This window comes from Capsicum annuum, chromosome 8 (assembly GCF_002878395.1).
Source record: "Capsicum annuum cultivar UCD-10X-F1 chromosome 8, UCD10Xv1.1, whole genome shotgun sequence".
NCBI classification, from domain to species: Eukaryota; Viridiplantae; Streptophyta; class Magnoliopsida; order Solanales; family Solanaceae; genus Capsicum; species Capsicum annuum.
Window position 1 is genome coordinate 154,464,166 of NC_061118.1, and position 18,155 is coordinate 154,482,320.

The following is an 18,155-nucleotide window of genomic DNA, read 5'->3' on the forward strand; positions in this document are numbered from 1 at the left end:
TGTCCTTCCCGGACCAAAATTTATAATAGCTGGTCTGTTAATTGATTAGGTTCAAGTGGAAAGGACAATACCCATTACTTACATATCATTGACTATTTAATTTAAATATATGGAGCATGTACCACCCGAAAAAATAGAGTTGATTTACTCCCTCGGGTACTTTTGACTTGTCACATTTTACTTTATGAAACTTAATTTGACTAATATTCAAAGTTAAATTGTATTGATAAATTTACAATTTAAACTTTTAAATTTAGAAAAATGCATCTTAATGTTAGTTAAAGTTTGTACAATTTAATTCTTGAGAAACGAAATGTGACTACAAAAAGAAAAGGAAGGAAGTATTAGTTAGATCACCAAGCTGCACGTCATATGAATAAAAGATAAAATAAAGGTCATCAAGCTGCACATTGTATGAACAGATCGTTTGATTTTGATGATAAGTACTAATATTTTACAATTATACGGCCTTGGTAACCCAAATTAATACATCTAATAACACTTTTAAGGCACGTTCACGTAAGAAATGAATTAAAAAAAGTGATTGTTTTAGTGGCTATCGCTGCAGTTGTCACGGAAAATAACGTTTCAATAGCGACTACAATTGAATTACCGTAAATATATACTAATTAATTATTTGTTATTTCGCAAAGGAAAAAAGTAGCGAAAAAAATATTTGTAACGATCGATTATAAATCGGATGAAAATAAAACATTTGTGGCTATCATTCATCTTGTCATAACAAAAGGCCTTTTTTGCATTTTAGAAATCAAAGCACAAAAGGATTACTCTAATCTAATGATGCTTAATACATCATAATACTAATGTTTTGAGTTTTTATTGTAAATTACCACGTACTTATTTTATTAAGAACTTGAAATCGAAAAAGGTTAGTTTGTTCTTTCTTTTTTATTCGATCTGATGAATTGATTTACGGAGTAAAACATTTTCTCTTTCCAGCGTAAAAGCCAAGGATGATATGTAAATTACTAAAAAAGTTACCACGTTATATACACCATTTGACAGTTTATCTACAGTTGACAAAAACTTGTTAAAAATTATTAATCTCTGGGTAAAAAATTTATAATTGACATTCTGGAGCGTGTTTGGCATGTATAATTGTTTATTACTGAGTAATAACAATATACCGATTAATTATTGGTAATTGTTTCAAAGTTCACACCTTAGATGTTTACGTCTTATTACTTTTTTTGTAGACTTTAATCATGTGACTCATTTAATATTCCAATGCCTTTGCCACTTTCTTGTCTATGCTCCACCTCATTCTAATTAACAATTTTTAAGTTCTTCAATGTTCACAAATTAAAGTTCTTCCTAATAATTGGGTGCCCACTACTATAATTTCTCTGATTTCAATGCCAAAAAATAGTCATATTAGAATAATGATAGTAATATAGTGGTTATGTTTGGCCCACGTTGTGGAGACTTTGTGGGATCAACACAGATCTTTTAAACTAGTATTTTGGTTGATTTTCGTAGATATGAACAATCTAATTAAAACATTTGTTATTTGGAGTGTCACACCCCTATTTTTACCGCATCCAATTCCGTTAGGAAAGTTGATTTTAGAGAAAATAGATTTTTTCAATTAAAGTGACGTTTTAAATAGGAATTATTTTATTTATAGAGTCGCCACTTGGAATTGAATTTGGGTGTTACAAGTCACCTTATCGAATCCCTGTTCAAAAGGAAATGACTCTTTATTTTTGATCTGCGAACTAGAAATTCGGATAAGGAATTCTGTTGACCGAGGGAAAGGTGTTAGGCACCCTTTGAGTCCCGTAGTTCTAGCACAATCGCTTTAATGACTTACGTCTGGCTTAAATTAATCTTTTAGATATATAAAACATTTGTTAGCCTAAAAGTTACTTACATCCTGCTTTTATTTATTGAGAATTTATTAAAAACTGCCTTGATGCGTGGCTTACCGATAGTAGTACTTTTCGGCGTTACCATTAGTTTTGGTATATTTCTCGAGCCTTTGTGGCATTTATGAATCGTCCCTTTTGCAAGTCTAGATAAGCACCTAATAGGTTTAGAATCTACCAAACCCCAGTTTAAGCCGCTTCAAATGGTATATTAGATTTTATTATAACGAATGGTCGGTAGCAGGGCTTTCCAACTTCATCGTTAACTATCACTTATATATTAAATTCTTAATTATTTAGAGGTTAAGAACCTAATTCATTGTTTTTACAAGTTCGCTCCCTTACAGTTGATGTTTCCTCTCTTTTCTTTTCTCAATTATGACGTATCTTGAATAAAATCACAACCTATCGCGCTCATTCTTACCTTAATTAATTAAAAGTTATCTCTTTGTAGCATTTTGGGATTTAAAAACGATCCCATGGTTATTAGTCACTTTATTGCTAATTGGTTAAAAAAAAATCTACAGTAGCAATTGTTTTCCAAACATGCCAAGAATTATTATTATTATTTTATGCCAAATTCCTTCTTTAATAGCAAATGAACAAAAATCATGCCAAACTATTCAACTTTTATTCATCATCTTACAATTTTATGGGTTCCTTAGACCCTCCATTTTAATCACTGCTCCATTTTTTTCAATTTTATGGGTTTCTTTTCTAAGTTTGCATGCATGCAACGGTCAAATACTATGATTCATCGTAATTACGTCATAATTACAAGTCAATTGAACGTAACTTTACATTTTTTAACACAATTAATCTTAAATATTATCTCATTTAAACTTCAAAACTAATTTAGTTAACGTTACTTCAGAATGACAAACTATTATAAATGGCAACATGAAGTAAACTATATAAAAATAACAAGTTACATCAATACATAATATAAAATCATAAAAATAACTTTATTTACTTCAATTCATATAGCAAACTTATAAAATAGATCACATGAAATTCGACGAGAACCTGTTTGACGAATTGAAGAGGGTCAAGAAATAGAATGTCGTCACCGGAAACTCAACGGAGACCCCAAATTTTAAAACCCAACTCTTCTTCTCTTCTACTTATTTCTTCGTTTGGTTTTTCTTTCTAAATTTTCTTTTCTTTTCCTGTTCTTCTCACTTTCTTTTTGCTTTGATATTTTCTTCTGTTTCTTTTCTCTAATCTCCCTTTTCAAACTTCTTCCTCCCTCTTTTTTCTTTGTTTTGCTATAATTTTTCCCGTGTCCTCCTCTCTAGTCTAGTGTTTTGTGTGTGTTTATATAGGGAATGAGTTGTGCAGATTGTGGACATGAAAAATTAGTGTGTTTGAGGGAAAATAGGGATGTGGTTTTAGAGTATGGAAATGGTAGTTTAAGATTTTTTTTTAATTATTATTATTAATATTTTAAATAAAATAGAAATGATTAAAACTCTATTTAACTAATAAAATATAAAATAAGTTAATAACTAGTCTTAGAAATATGATTAAAAAAAATACTACTATCATTGGATTATTTATTAAAAGTTAAAAGAAGAAAACAAATATAATTTATAAAATTTTCTTTTTCCTAAAAAGAAATAAATAAATAAATAATAAAATAAAAATTTATTTAAAAATATGATTCTATTTTTGTAGTTTTCAAAATTTTTAAAACAAACTTTGTTAAATTAAGATAAAATTGAAATATCTAACTTAGATCTAAAAAACAATATATATATATATATATATATATATATATATATATATATATTAAACACTAAAAATAACGTAAAACATTAGGTTTGAGTCAAAAATTAGGTGTTTATGTGGAGAAATAGTTCTCCAAATAATGATTTCATGTTTCTCTGGTCCATTATGATCCTCAGGTAAGTGATGTCACAATCTCTTGTATTTTACTTAGTCATGTTCAGTTCTGTCATTGTTCAAAATCACTTATACAAGATGAAAAGAGTCCAAAAAAAAGAAAAAAAATTAATTACCAAGTGTACGCACTGAAAATTCCGTGTTTTATTCTCCAAAATTTGTAAATTCTCATAAGCAGACTACACACCAAAACTTTAGTGTATAATCTTATTTCAGGGCACCCCAAAAAAAGGAGCTCAGATTTACAACATCTTCCAATGACTATTTCTATCGGTGCATGTCTTTAAATAAATTTTTTAAAGGTGTATCACAACCAACAATTCGGAGAATCTTTGTAGCTTAATTGGTTAGTTATCTGTCAGATTCTTTTTTCGGCTCGAAGGTTGAGTCGAAAGATTTTTTCAATGAAAGTGACGGTTTTGAATAGGGATTATTTTATTTACTGAATCGCCACTTGGAATTGAGTAACGGTGATCCAAGTCACCTTTTTGAATCTCTAATCAAAAGGAAATGACTCTTTTTATTGGTCTGCGAAAATAGAAGATCGGGTAATGAATTATGTTGACCGAGGGGAAGGTGTGAGGCACCCTTCGAGTCCCGTGGTTCAAGCACGGTTGCTTTTATTAACTTATCTTGACTTAAACTATTTTAATAATTATGTTTAAAGGCCTAAATTGCTCATTTATAATATATTAAAACTATTTTAAACTTTTGTATTAAATTTGTGAAAAACTAAGTTTAGAAAAATATTTGTCACGATACATTACTGTATCCTTAAATTTTAAACGTCTCGAAAATGATGCGTACGCCGCATTCTTAATTAAGACAAAAAGTTTAAACGTACCTAAATTTGTCTAACTTTAAATGCGTTATTATTTTCTTAAAAACTCGTAATAATTCATCTATTCGAAATGCTACTTAACCTTAATAATAAATTAAAGCAAAATGTCATTAGGGTGATTAGTAAATTTAACAAAAATAATTCTCAAAATTTATTAATGACAACGAAATGAAATATAGTAATATAATAAAATAATAATAATTATAAATTAAATAGTGTTACAAATACAAAACTAACTACATTATTTTAATTTTATTAAAAGCTTCAATTTCTATTTTAATTAAATTAAAGTAAATCCCAATTACACGTTATGAGACAAATCAAACATAAAAAGTATATTAATAATACTTATGAAAATTTGAATTTTTATAATTGGTAAAAGTATTTCGAAAAGTACTCATTTTAACAAAAAAAAAAATTAAACTGAGAATAATAATTACAATAAATTCTCTCATGATCTTCTAAAATAAACAGGTGAAGGAGAATTATTTATTTTTTAGTATTAAACGAAAAGGGAAGTTGGTAGAGTAATTTTTTTTTTTTTTTTAAAAAACAAATATATAAAAAAAAAAAAAAAAGGAGATGTGCATGAACACTGGTGTCATCGAATGTGGATATGGCAGTGTATCCATTCTAATTTTTTACTCCTAAAGCATTCACTTTTTTTTAATTAAAATATAAGCTTTTATATAATTCACTAAAAATAAAACTTAAAATTAAATAAAAACAAATGGATACTTTTAATAGAAAACGTTAATTTTTTTTTTATATCTAGAAATTTTAATATCTAGCATTAACAAAAAGAAATTAAATCATCAAGGAGATAAGAAGACAATTCACAAACATAATAATAAAAATCACTGTTAAACTGATTAAGCATATATTTTTTTTATTTAACACGGTAAATAAATAACATCACATGTTAAACTATGAAATCATTAACATAACTTTGAACACGATTCGATTCACTACAAAAATCATACTATAAATAATACAAAACCGAAAAAGAACCTGTTGATAAACTAAGGAAGAAACTTGAACATCGTCACCGAAAACTCGAATGAAAATCCGAATTCAACATCACCCGTGTGTTTCTTCTTCCTCTTATTTTCCCTACTGTTTTCTTTCTTTTTACTACTGTTTTTTCTTTTTTTTTGTTTTTTCCAAACTTCTTCTGTCTGATGTTTTTCTATGGTTTTTGATGTTTTTTTGGTTTTCACTCTCTGTTGTTTTTTTCTTTCTCTGTGTCTGAGTTTGATACAGTGTTTTAATAATGATAGAATGTGTTTCATCTGTGGGAGGGGGTGGGAGTCCTTTATGTATAGGGATTTGGGGGGAACAGTTATCTTTTGTGGGGAAAGGTTAATTGACAGATAAGGGGATTTTTTTTTTGAAATTTGAAATATAATGATTAATTTTTTTAAAAATAATAGAAAACAATAATAATAACAAATAAAAATATTGATAATAATAAATATAATAATAAATAATTAATTTTATATTTAAGAAAAATACAATAAAATTTACAAATAGTCAAAATAAATAAAATAATATTAAAACTACTCATTTATTTAAAATTTTAGAAAATAAAAATATTTTTAATTTTTATATTGTTTTTTAATTAGAAAAAATATAAATAAAATATCTCAAAATTAACTTTATTTAGTTATTTACTTTTTTAACGAAAAATTTATCAAAATAAAATAAAAATTTTAAAAATATTATATCAAATATAAATAGTTAAAACCGAAAAATATATATATTAAATTCGGGAGGGTCAAAAATTATATGTCTACATTTTGCCCCTCTTTGTGTGAAATTTCGAAGAGTTTTCATACAAAGAAGTAGACAAGATATGATTTTTGACCCTCCAATTATTTGAAAGTTAAGGATAAAAATAAAAATAAAAATAAAAATAAAAGGAAAAATGTGATCGAGTCTTGATTTTGGACCTCCTACCTATCCCGGGCTATAAGGGAATCAGGTCACGAGTAGTTCAAAGGTAACATGGTGAGAGAAAAAGTTAAAGTCAAGTGAAATTTTGTCGAGTTTTCGGTTGACGACTTCTGCCTTTTACATTCAAATGACTAACAAAAAATGAAAAATACAAATGAAAATTGTAATCTCTCGAATCTTGATTCTACTCTTCGCGACTTGATTTTAAAAATTTACCCTATTCTTCAAGCGGGCTCCTGACTTGTTATTTCTTCACCCTGTTCTTCAAGCGGGCTCCAATGCCTCTTGAATTACAAAAATAGGGAAGTACGTCTCAATGCCACTTGAATTACCAAATCAAGGAAGTGCGTCTCCTTACTAATGTCGCTTGAATTAGCAAACAAGGAAGTGCATTTCCTTATCGATGCCGCTTGAATTACCCAAATCAGAAAGTGTGTCTCCTTACAAATGCCGTTTGAATTACCCAAATCAGGAAGTGCATCTCCTTATAAATGTTGCTTAAATTGTCCAAACAAGGAAGTGTGTCTCCTTACAAATGTCGCTTGAAGTGCGTCTCCTAACAAATGTCTCTTTAATTACCCAAACAAGGAAGTGCACCTCCTTACCAATGTCGTTTGAATTACCCAAATCAGGAAGTGCATCTCCTTACAAATGTCGCTTGAATTACCCAAATCAGGAAGTGCGTCTCCTTACAAATGTTGCTTGAATTATCCAAACAAGGAAATGCGTCTCCTTACAAATGTCGCTTGAATTACCCAAACCAGGAAGTGTGTCTCCTTACAAATGTTGCTTGAATTGTCCAAACAAGGAAGTGCGTCTCCTTACAAATATCGCTTGAAGTGCGTCTCCTAACAAATGTCTCTTTAATTACCCAAACAAGGAAATGCATCTGCTTACCAATGTCGCTTGAATTACCCAAATCGGGAAGTGCGTCTCCTTACAAATGCGCTTGAATTACCCAAATCAGGAAGTGCGTCTCCTTACAAATGTTGCTTAAATTGTCCAAACAAGGAAGTGCGTCTCCTTACAAATGTCACTTGAATTGTCCAAACAAAGAAGTGGGTCTCCTTACAAATGTCGCTTGAATTACCAAACGAGGAAATGCATCTCCCCACGAATGTTGCTTGAATTACCAAACAAGGAAGTGCATGTCCCCACGATTGTTGCTTGAGTTACCAAACAAGGAAGTGCGTCTCCTTACAAATGTCACTTGAATTGTCCAAACAAGGAAGTGCGTCTCCTTACAAATGTCGCTTGAATTACCAAACAAGGAAATGCATCTCCCCACAAATGTTGCTTGAATTACCAAACAAGGAAGTGTGTGTCCCCACGAATGTTGCTTGAATTACCAAACAAGGAAGTGCGTCTCCCCATGAATGCCGCTTTGAAAAATTACGGCCTTTGATGTTTAGGGTTTGAAATCATTGATTTGAAGGTAACATGTGTTCCTGAATAATGAACTAACTACAAGAAGCATGATCGACGTTATCGAAAACTCGAACAGAAATTTACTTCAACATTCGATTTAGAACTCTTCTTTTTTTTCAACTTGTTCTTCAGGCGAGATCCTGGATTTCCTTTTCTGATTTTTAAAATATGTTCCTGAATTAAAAAAAAAAAAAAGTTAAAATAGAAAAATAACATCCCACTCTTCAGGAGGGTCCTGGACATAAAATAAATTTTCATTCTTAAGGAGGGTCCTGTCCCATTCTTCAGGAGGATCCTAATTATAAAAAATAAATTTCCATTCTTCAGGAGGGTCCTGAGTATAAAGTAAAATTCAATAAACCCGAACAAAATTTTGTGAGCATCATCTGATTACAGTTTTTGAAAAGTACAGAAAGAGTGTGAATTAAAGCCCTGCTCAAGAAATGTGTCTCGTCAAAGTAAAACTGATGATCAAAATTAGGAAGTGTGTCTCCTAAGAGTTAAATTGAAGGACTCGACTAGAAAGTGCATCTTCTAGGAGTGAATGTTCAAGTTAGGAAGTGCTTCACCTAACAAATGAAAACTGACTTATTCAGACTAGGAAGTGTGTCTCCTAGGGGTTAAATGAAATGACTCGGCTGGAAAGTGCGTCTTCTAGGAAGTGTTTCATCTAACAAATAAAAACTGACTTATTCAAACTAAGAAGTGCGTCTCCTAGGGATTAAATGAAATGACTCAACTAGAAAGTGTGTCATCTAGGAATGATGGTTCAATTTAGGAAGTGCGTCATCTAAAAAATGAAACTTGAATTATCCAGGCTAGGAAGTGCGTCTCCTAAGGGTTGGATTTTTACCATAATTTGATTATCAAACCTGTGCAGCAACATTGCTTTCTGCATTTGTGGAAATGAGGCTTTGCAGCCCTTGATATTTATGCTCTGAAGTCCTTAATTTGAAGGTAACATGTTTCTGTTTCATCAAAGAAAACTTGTGAGTTCAAAAACATGATGGCAGGTATGTGGCTTTAGCTTCTGTGGCAATCACTCTTGCTCTCGTCACATTTAACCTTGCTTCCAACTATTAGCATCTGTCACCGACTTGCTGCATCATTGACCCAAACTCAAATTATTTGAAGTGACTCCGAAACAAATACAGTATCTTTGTGAGTCATGCTCCTCAAATAAATCCTTTAGACCTTGGTATTTCCATGAGTTTCCAGACTCGTCTGTTGACAAAACTTTTTTGCATGCCTTATTTCGGCTCACAATCATGTCTCTTCCATGTGTTGACTTTTTGTCTTGCTTTGTGCAATTAAAGAAGTTGGTAGTAAATTTTGAGATCATTTCTCACTTATTTTGAAATAGACTTGACTCAAGGACACGAGAAAAATGACAATGATAAATTATTTTCTTCTGAATAACTGACTCAAGAAGAAAAAACATAGAACTATAGAGAAGGAAGAAAAAACAATGAATGTCCCTTTTTAAAAAAAAATAAGAAAATAAAAAAAAATTATCTAAAAATGATAGTCAACTCTAATGATTATGACATACATTTTGAATTAAACAACATGATCTACCCATACTAATCATGACAACTCTTGTTCACTCATTGAGTTTGAAATGGAATCAATCTTGAATATGTTCCATCTAGATCACAATCCTCCTTCGGCTAGTGGCACCTTAATGGATTTTTACCAACGCCTATCTCATTTTCATTTCTTTCTCAGCTCACTTTCGCCTTATGGTGCCCAAAAGGATTTTCACCAATAAGACTCTCTCATTTTTACTCACATGTTAACTCCTATAAATAACATCACATGTTAAACTATGGAATCATTAACATAACTTTGAACACGATTCGATTCACTACAAAAATCATACTATAAATAATACAAAACCGAATAAGAACCTGTTGATAAACTAAGAAAGAAACTTGAACGTCCTCATCGAAAACTCGAACGAAAATTCGAATTCAACTTCACCCATGTGTTTCTTCTTCCCCTTCTTTTCCCTACTGTTTTCTTTCTTTTTACTACTTCTTTTTCTTTTTCTTTTTCTTTTTTCCAAACTTCTTTTGTCTGATATTTTCTCTGGTTTCTGATTTTTCTGGTTTTCACTCTCTGTTTTTTGTCTCTCTCTGTGTCTGAGTTTGATACAGTGTTTTAATAATGATAGTATAAGTTCCATCTGTGGGAGGGGGGTGGGAGTGCTTTAGGTACAGGGATTTGGGGGAACAGTTATCTTTGGGGAGAGAGGTTAATTGATAGATAAGGGGATTTTTTTTTTGAATTTTGAAATATAATAAATTTTTTTTAAATAGAAGACAATAATAATAACAAATAAAAATAATGATAATAATAAATATAATAATAACTAATTAATTTTATATTTAAGAAAAATACAATAAAATTTATAAATAGTCAAAATAAATAAAATAATATTAAAACTACTAATTTATTTAAAATTTTAAAAAATAAAAACATTTTTAATTTTTATATTATTTTTAAAATTAGAAAAAATATAAACAAAATATCTCAAAATTAACTTTATTTAGTTATTTACTTTTTTAACGAAAAATTTATTAAAATAAAATAATAATTTAAATAATATTATACCAAATAAAAATATTTAATACCGAAAAATATATATATTAAATTCGGGAGGGTAAAAAATTACGTGTCTACATTACCTGAACTCTCACCTTGTTGGTGAGGGTTCGATTTCCCACTTTGTAATCCCCTCCCCCTTCCCCTTCCCCTTCCCCTTCCCCCAATTTTTTTTTTTTTTTTTTTAAAACACAAAACACAACCAACAATTCATTATATTACTCTATAATAGAAGTGGCAATGTTGAGCAGCTTAGGGTCGTCCTGATTGCTGCTTCAAGCATAATTTTACTATATCACCCCTAATTAATTATTATAAATTATTTTATTTAGGTATTATAATATTAATAATATGGTCTGCGTATACTTTACCCTTCCCAAACCCCATTATGTGGGAATACACTGGGTATGTTATTGTTGTATATTCAATTATGACATTGTTCAAAAATACTATATGTTGTCTTTGCTATTGTCCATCAAAAAAAAAATGAAATGTGTCAAAAAAATAAACAATTTTACCAAGTGCAAACACTGAAAATACCCCATTTTATTCTCCAAAATTGGAAAATTCTCATCAACAGACTACACATCAAAATTTAGTGTATAATCTTATTTCAAGGCACCCCAAAAAAAGCAGCTCAGATTTACAACATCTTCTTATAAATAAGGCCCAACAGGGAAAAAATAATATTAGGGCCTATACTGTCAAGAGAAAAAAACATAAATATAAGTTTAAGTACTACAAGTCCTAACAGGTGTTCGTCAATAACAACATCCTAAGATTAGAAATTTATTGTGCTTCTTTGAGGCCTTTTTCAATATCATCTTGATTTTGTGAGGCCAATGAAGATGGGTTATTAGAGAGTGTCTTCGTTAGTTTCTCACTATATTGACGAACTAAAGATGGCTTGGGAAGGCTTTTCACTTTGTGAAGATTTCGACTATTCTCATTCTCATGGACATGGTCTCCATCAACATCTTTCATTTGGATTCCTCCTCTTTTCACCAAATGGGCTGACCCTTTTTCCTCTGTGGATTTTGTTGGGGTTGATTTGTAGTAGATGAAGTACAGTATTAGTTGGGCTGCGCCCAATATGAAGCCTACCCCATTTGGCACCTGAAGAAATAATTAAGTACGAGTAGTATTTATCAATCAGTATTCGTATAAGTACAACATCCGATAATACTTCAATACAAATTGATACGAAAGAATAGTCATGGGACTACACTTAATATGTTGTCGTTGTTATAATGATCGAAAAGAATGGGACCAACCCATTAGTGGAGCATTTCACAAGGAGGTCCAAACATCTCAATATTTCTTTTCATGTTTGCATTTTCTACTACTTTTTGTTTAAGATATATCATTCCGATAGTGCGCACCTTGACTAACACTTGCTACCATACACTAAAGCACATATAAAATATAACAGATAATGCGACCTTAGGGAGCTTGTTTTGGCAGCTACTCTCTTATAGTTATGTGTCCTGGTTTCCGAGTTCTAGTTCAAGGCAGGGCAGGACGGGACTCACGGGGGTTGGGGGGACATCTGACTGGGGTGGCCGTCACCTTCTCGTCGGCGATCACCGTCGCCAAGAATGGCATAGTCGCAAAGCTTCGCAATCTACCAAATATAGACTGATGAAAATAAAAACCTTAAAACTTTTGTTGGTCTTTACTTCTCCTTCCGTGTCAATTTATGAGACATGCTTCTTTTTTAGTTTGTTTTTAGAAAAAAAAACATAAAAAAACACCTTCCTATGATTATAAATTTATAGTGACACCAATGTCTAAAATTTGTTTGATACCATAAGTTTCAAAAGTTCTATGTTTTTTTTTCTTAAATAGAGGGGCTAGAAAATGACATCAACTTGATCTCCCAAGACATTAATTTCCCACTTTACAAACGCTAACCTACAAGCTCAGGTGCATTTCCAAGTACTTTTATTCACATTATTATTGAAAAAAGAATAATTCAATTGGGTAAAAATTATTTTTCCCTAGAAAGAATCTCTCTCTGAAAAGTTCAGGGGAACATTTTAATTTATGTGTGCACTTGTTTTACATGCGTTAGTTCAATCCCATTTTATGTGATTCACGACTCACCAAATATATATATATATTCCAAATATAAAGATAAGTGAAAATTCAGAGATAAAAAAAAAGAAAAAGAAAAAGGAATTAAGAAGAGAACTTACCCCAATATAATAATCTTTGACAAGCACTGCATAAGCAGTCCATGCCCCTCCATTAAGGAACTGGAAGAAAGAAAGGAAAAATGGCATGTACTCCACACTCTTCATCTTTATCACTGTCCTCTGTACATGTTTCAACCAAGTACACTTCAATTAAATTCAATTTCAATTTGTTGGTAAAATAAAATATGTAAGAATAACTTACATATATGACATAATTCATAGTATGTAACCTTTCTTATTTTCAAGTATCGGTAATTCCATCTAGACAATTTCTTGTAATTATTTTTCGCAATTCTATAAAAATTCTTTTACGCTATTTGTCTAAAAAGGAGAAGAATCACTTACCGTAACTGCTAGAGGTGACGCATACATGCCAATATTCAAACCAGCGCACAAAATTCCTACAAATGTGAGCCGAGTGGTTCCGTGTAAAGCTAGTAAAGTGATTGCTACTACAACTCCAAAGAATGCTACATCTATTATTGCCACCATTTTCATTGATTGAATCTGAAAAAAGAAAAAAAAAAGGGTAAAATCAAGTTTTAATTTGTTCACTTCAAAACAAAAATATAGTAATTAAAAGGTGAAAAGGAATAAGAGAAAATTGGAAACTTATATACTCCATTTACCTTGAGAGCTTTAGGAGCGTAAATGAGAAAGAGAGTGACATATAGGACGTGCAAGGTTGCACCAGTACCATTGACTGTGACCACTAGCAAACCTCCAGGTTTTAGCAAACCATAAAATGTCCACAAACTTGTGCTCAATAGTGTTGTGATATATGGTATCCCTTTAAAATCCTCTGTTGATTTCTTCTTTATTATCCTTTTGAATGTTTTTCTGAAATAAAAAATAATTATTGAGAACAAAACAATGAAAATACGTTAACCAAATGTTGCAATCATAATTATCGTTTAGTGAATTGAGAAGGAGATTACAAAGTAAGAAAATGAACCATCAATAAAGTAAAAATTCAAAAAAACAACTAACAGAGATATTAAAATTCCCCACAATCATTATCATTGCTTAGAAGGTGCATGCAAAAAGATGGTATGCATGTGGAAAGTGGAAAGTATAAAAAACCATCTCGTGATTTATTTAGTTACGGACACAGATTATCAATTTGCAAAACTATCAACTCGTTACAGAGTCACATGTGCGTTGGGTTTTTATCATGATTTTCTTACCAAAATTAAGTTTTACTTTTTCTCGAAAAGAAAATAAGAGTAACCATATTTACTTTTTACTTTTTCTGAAAATAAAATATAAAATTTTTTTATATTTGGCTAACCTCTTTCTTGAAGGAAAGGTTTTGGAACCCTATAAATAGAAGACCCTCTTCTCATATCATAACACAATAACATCCACAATGTAGTCGTTTAAAGAATTTTGTTTAGGGATGTTTTCTTTTATATTATGTTTTTATATGTAGGCCAATTGACCAAACTATATAATCATCATGTTTTTAGTATGTTTTTCTTTTTGTCTGATTTATCTTTTCAATAGTTTGCAACTAGTATCTTCCGCATGACGCCCTCTCGATTTCGAACCCAACAATGTGGTCACGAGGTTCAATTTTAACATGTCTTGAAACAATTGGCTTGTTAACAAGGACGGAGCTACATTTTTCTCTCACCCTATTTAGTAGCGAGTCAAGATTTTTATTGAGGGGTCCAGAAGTAAATACGAACTAGTCCAAGGGGTTTTGCTTCAAAGGATCATAAATTTTAAAATCTGGGTCTACTGCCGCTTATTATAAGCTAGGGTGCGAATTAATCATTGTTTTGATAATTGAAAATTTTATTTAAGAAGCCTTATTATTACGTAGAAGTTAATTAAAAATATTACACAAAAAATATAAAAGATAAAGTATTACTCCACTATAAATATACTTGGTAATTAAAGCTCTACTGTTACTAATCAAGGCAATATCAGTGTAGGGGAAACGTAATTAGACTTACATTGGAGCAGCGAACATAAGTATGGAGATGACATTCCCTGCAAGAGCATAGGGATAAAAATCATTTCTTTGTGATCAAGATAAGACAAGAACAGTGATTTTCATATTAACAAACTAGTAAAGAATTTCTCATTTAAGATTTAAATATATGAAACTTACCAATTATGCCTAGGATGAAGCTGAAGTTAGCCATGAAACGAAGTAGAATTAAGCTGGGGAATTAAAACAAAAGATGAAAATAGAAAGCTACTAAATATAGTAACAGCTACGTGAAGGGGAAAAAAAAAGTAGTGGATGAGGAGGAATAAGAGTTATGATTTACAGAAACTACTAGTAGATGGAAACCATAAATATAGAGTTGCTGAAGATAATCCAAAAGGTCCCCATATATAGTGAGTGAGGGATATTAAATGTTGCCAGAAAATGACACGTTAGCTTATGTGGTTTGGTACTTCTTACTATTTTTATTTTTAATTAATGGGGTTGTTTCCGACGTAGGTTAACGTCACTCAATCACACAAATTCATAATTTAAAGTAGACTTAATTGCATTTTAATGCTTTTACAGTTAAATTTGTTGCACGTTAAATATTATAAATGTAAAGTTAAAGGTGCAATAAGGAAATTACTTAGTAATTTGAGGTGATAAAATTAGCACATAAAATTATAATTGCTTAATTTATTTAAGTTTAGGTTAATTATCGATCTGTTCATTCAGTGATAGAGTCAAAATTTTCATTGACGGGTCCAGAAGTGAACATACGAACTAGTCGGAGAGGTTTCAACATTCACTATATATACATAAAAAATATTTTTAACCACGTAAAAAAAATATTAAAATAATATAACTTTTTATCGAAAGGAGTTCGGATGAAAGGTGGATCTGCCCCTGCATTCATTAACCTATTTTGCCCATTTCAACTCACTAAAAATTGAGTTGATATTTAACCCAAATTGATTCAGAAATTTTGTCAAAAAATATATTTTCTTATTTGATATGATATACATATAGATATAATAAAAAAAACAAAACAAAAAATATAAAATAACAAATAATTAGTTAAACCTTAGTAAGAATTGAACGAAATAAACTTTTGACGCGTAAAACGCATGTTAATATGCAACACGATCAACTTTCGTTTTCAAAGACAAAATTAATACGTCGATTCTGTTAGTCGTCCACATTTTTATCATGGGTGGAGTTATATATTATGATGTCTCCTAATGAGATTTTGATTCCGACGTTGAATATAATGAGTGTGACAAGTCTTATATGATTGAACGGATAACAGGTGGAACTCGTACATGTTTTTATAAAATCTTCTTGAAGGATTAGCTTCTCAAAGAGTTTAAAAAAACGTAATGTTTTTGGATATGTTATTTTCTAGAAGATGTTTTTGTCGATTTAGTAGGCGTTTGACCATAAAAATTTAAAAAATTTGAAGTTGGAGAAGTTGGAGTTGTGTTTGATCATATATTTTTTAAAGATATGTTTAGACTTTTGAAAAGTCTTTTTTAAATTTAATTTTATGCCCCAAACTTTTTAAAACTATCAAAATAGTCCAACTAATTTATCTACTGATTATACTCGTGAATGAAAAGAATTTCACATCAATGATGGAAGGGGTCCTAAGCTTAAAAATAAAAATATACCTACAAATAATGAAAATATACCGGTCTTTTAGCGTAAAAATCTTTATTTGTTGTTCAAAAATGTCTTTTACAAAGAAGAAATGTCTTTCAAAAATATGTCCGAACTTGATTTGTTGTTCATCAAAAATGTCTTTCTTTCCAGATTTGTTTCAAAACTCATCTAAACCATTTAAGGGTCTTTTATGTAATATTAAAAAAATTAAGATTATATGTAATAAAAAAAAAACTTGAAATTGGAGTTGAAAAAATGTGAAAACAACAAAAAGTTGTTTTCACTTTTTTTTCAAAAACAAATTGAAATGTTTTTGGAATATCTATGGCCAACACCATGATTCAGGAAAAATACTATACATCACAATAATTAACAACTAAAAAAGTTTAGAGGTCGATCTACCTTCTTTGACACAATTTCAGTGGTCCTTTCCTTTGCCTTCCTTTTTTCATCTATTTTAATTTGTTTGTCTTAATTTTTTTAATCTGTTATATATTTCAAAAAAAAAAAATGAAAAAATTCCTGCAAATCACAATAATTAATAAATTAAAAATTTAAAATATACAAATATTTGGCTAACATTCAAAATTATATCATTGTCACGTAAATTGGAATAGAAGAAATAATATTATAGAACACAGTAATTAAAAACTTAAATTATTCATAAAATATAATTGAGTATCAAGGCCACAAATTTTTGAATAAGGAGAGTAGCATATATTATTTGAAATTTACATAAAATTTATTATAAATTACAATATTTAACAAATTAAAATATCTAAAAAAAATTATTATATATTTTTAAAAATACGTAAAAAAATACTATAGATCATAATAATAACAAATGTAAGAGATATAAAATATTTGATTGACTCTCAAAATTATATCAGTTCCACTTAAATTGGAATAATTAAAAATATAATTGAATATCAACGCCACAAAAGTTAGAACAAGGAGAGTAACATGTATTTTTTGAAAATCATATAAAAAGCATTACAAATTACAATAGTTGATAGTTTAAAGTATCTAAAAAATAATAATTTGTTATATATTTCAAAAAGCTACTTAAAAAGGTACTACAAATCAAAATATTAATAATTTAAAAAATTGTAAGGATATAAAATATTTGATTGACTACAGAAATTATATCAGTTCTAGTTAATTTAAAATAAAAAAAGTATTATAAATCTCAATAATTAAAAAAGTTGAATTCGTTCTAAAGTATAATTGGCTATCAATGCTAAAAAAGTTTGAACAAGGAGAGTAACATGTATTATTTAAAAATTACATAAAAAAGATATTATAAATTACGATAGTTAACAATTTAGAATATTCAAAGCATACTAAAAATATGATTGCTTATCTACATTTTATTTATGTCACATAAATTTAGGGTGGATCTAAAAAATAGACCCAAATTAGGGTGGCTTTCAAATTTTAGCCCCAAATTTTTATTTTTTTTTTCTTAAAATAGCCTTTACCTATTAACTAGTATTTTTTTGAACAAAATTGCCCGTGATCAATGGAGTAAATTACAAAAATGATCCTCATAATGGATAACAACTCCATATTTATATCTTTCAACTTTTTTTTTTCTCTTTTTAATTTTAATTTAATTTTTATTTTTTCTTTTCTCTTTTTATTTTTAATTTTTTCATCCATTACTTTTTTTTTTCTCAGCTTTTTTTTTATATTATTTTATTTTTATTTTTTCTTTCCTCTTTTTT

At 29.5% G+C, this 18,155-nt stretch overlaps 1 protein-coding gene across 1 annotated transcript; it reads right to left on the reverse strand.

Annotated features, from left to right (window-relative positions):
• Positions 1-11,138: 11,138 nt before the first annotated feature.
• LOC107839636 (bidirectional sugar transporter SWEET16) lies at positions 11,139-15,151 on the reverse strand. Its single transcript, XM_016683209.2, has 6 exons — positions 14,944-15,151; positions 14,786-14,822; positions 13,454-13,664; positions 13,170-13,331; positions 12,825-12,944; positions 11,139-11,742 (listed from the first exon to the last, which is right to left on the reverse strand). The coding sequence occupies exons 1-6, from the start codon at positions 14,975-14,977 to the stop codon at positions 11,416-11,418; spliced, it is 891 nt and encodes a 296-aa protein (XP_016538695.1). The 5' UTR covers positions 14,978-15,151; the 3' UTR covers positions 11,139-11,415.
• Between the last annotated feature and the right edge of the window lie 3,004 nt (positions 15,152-18,155).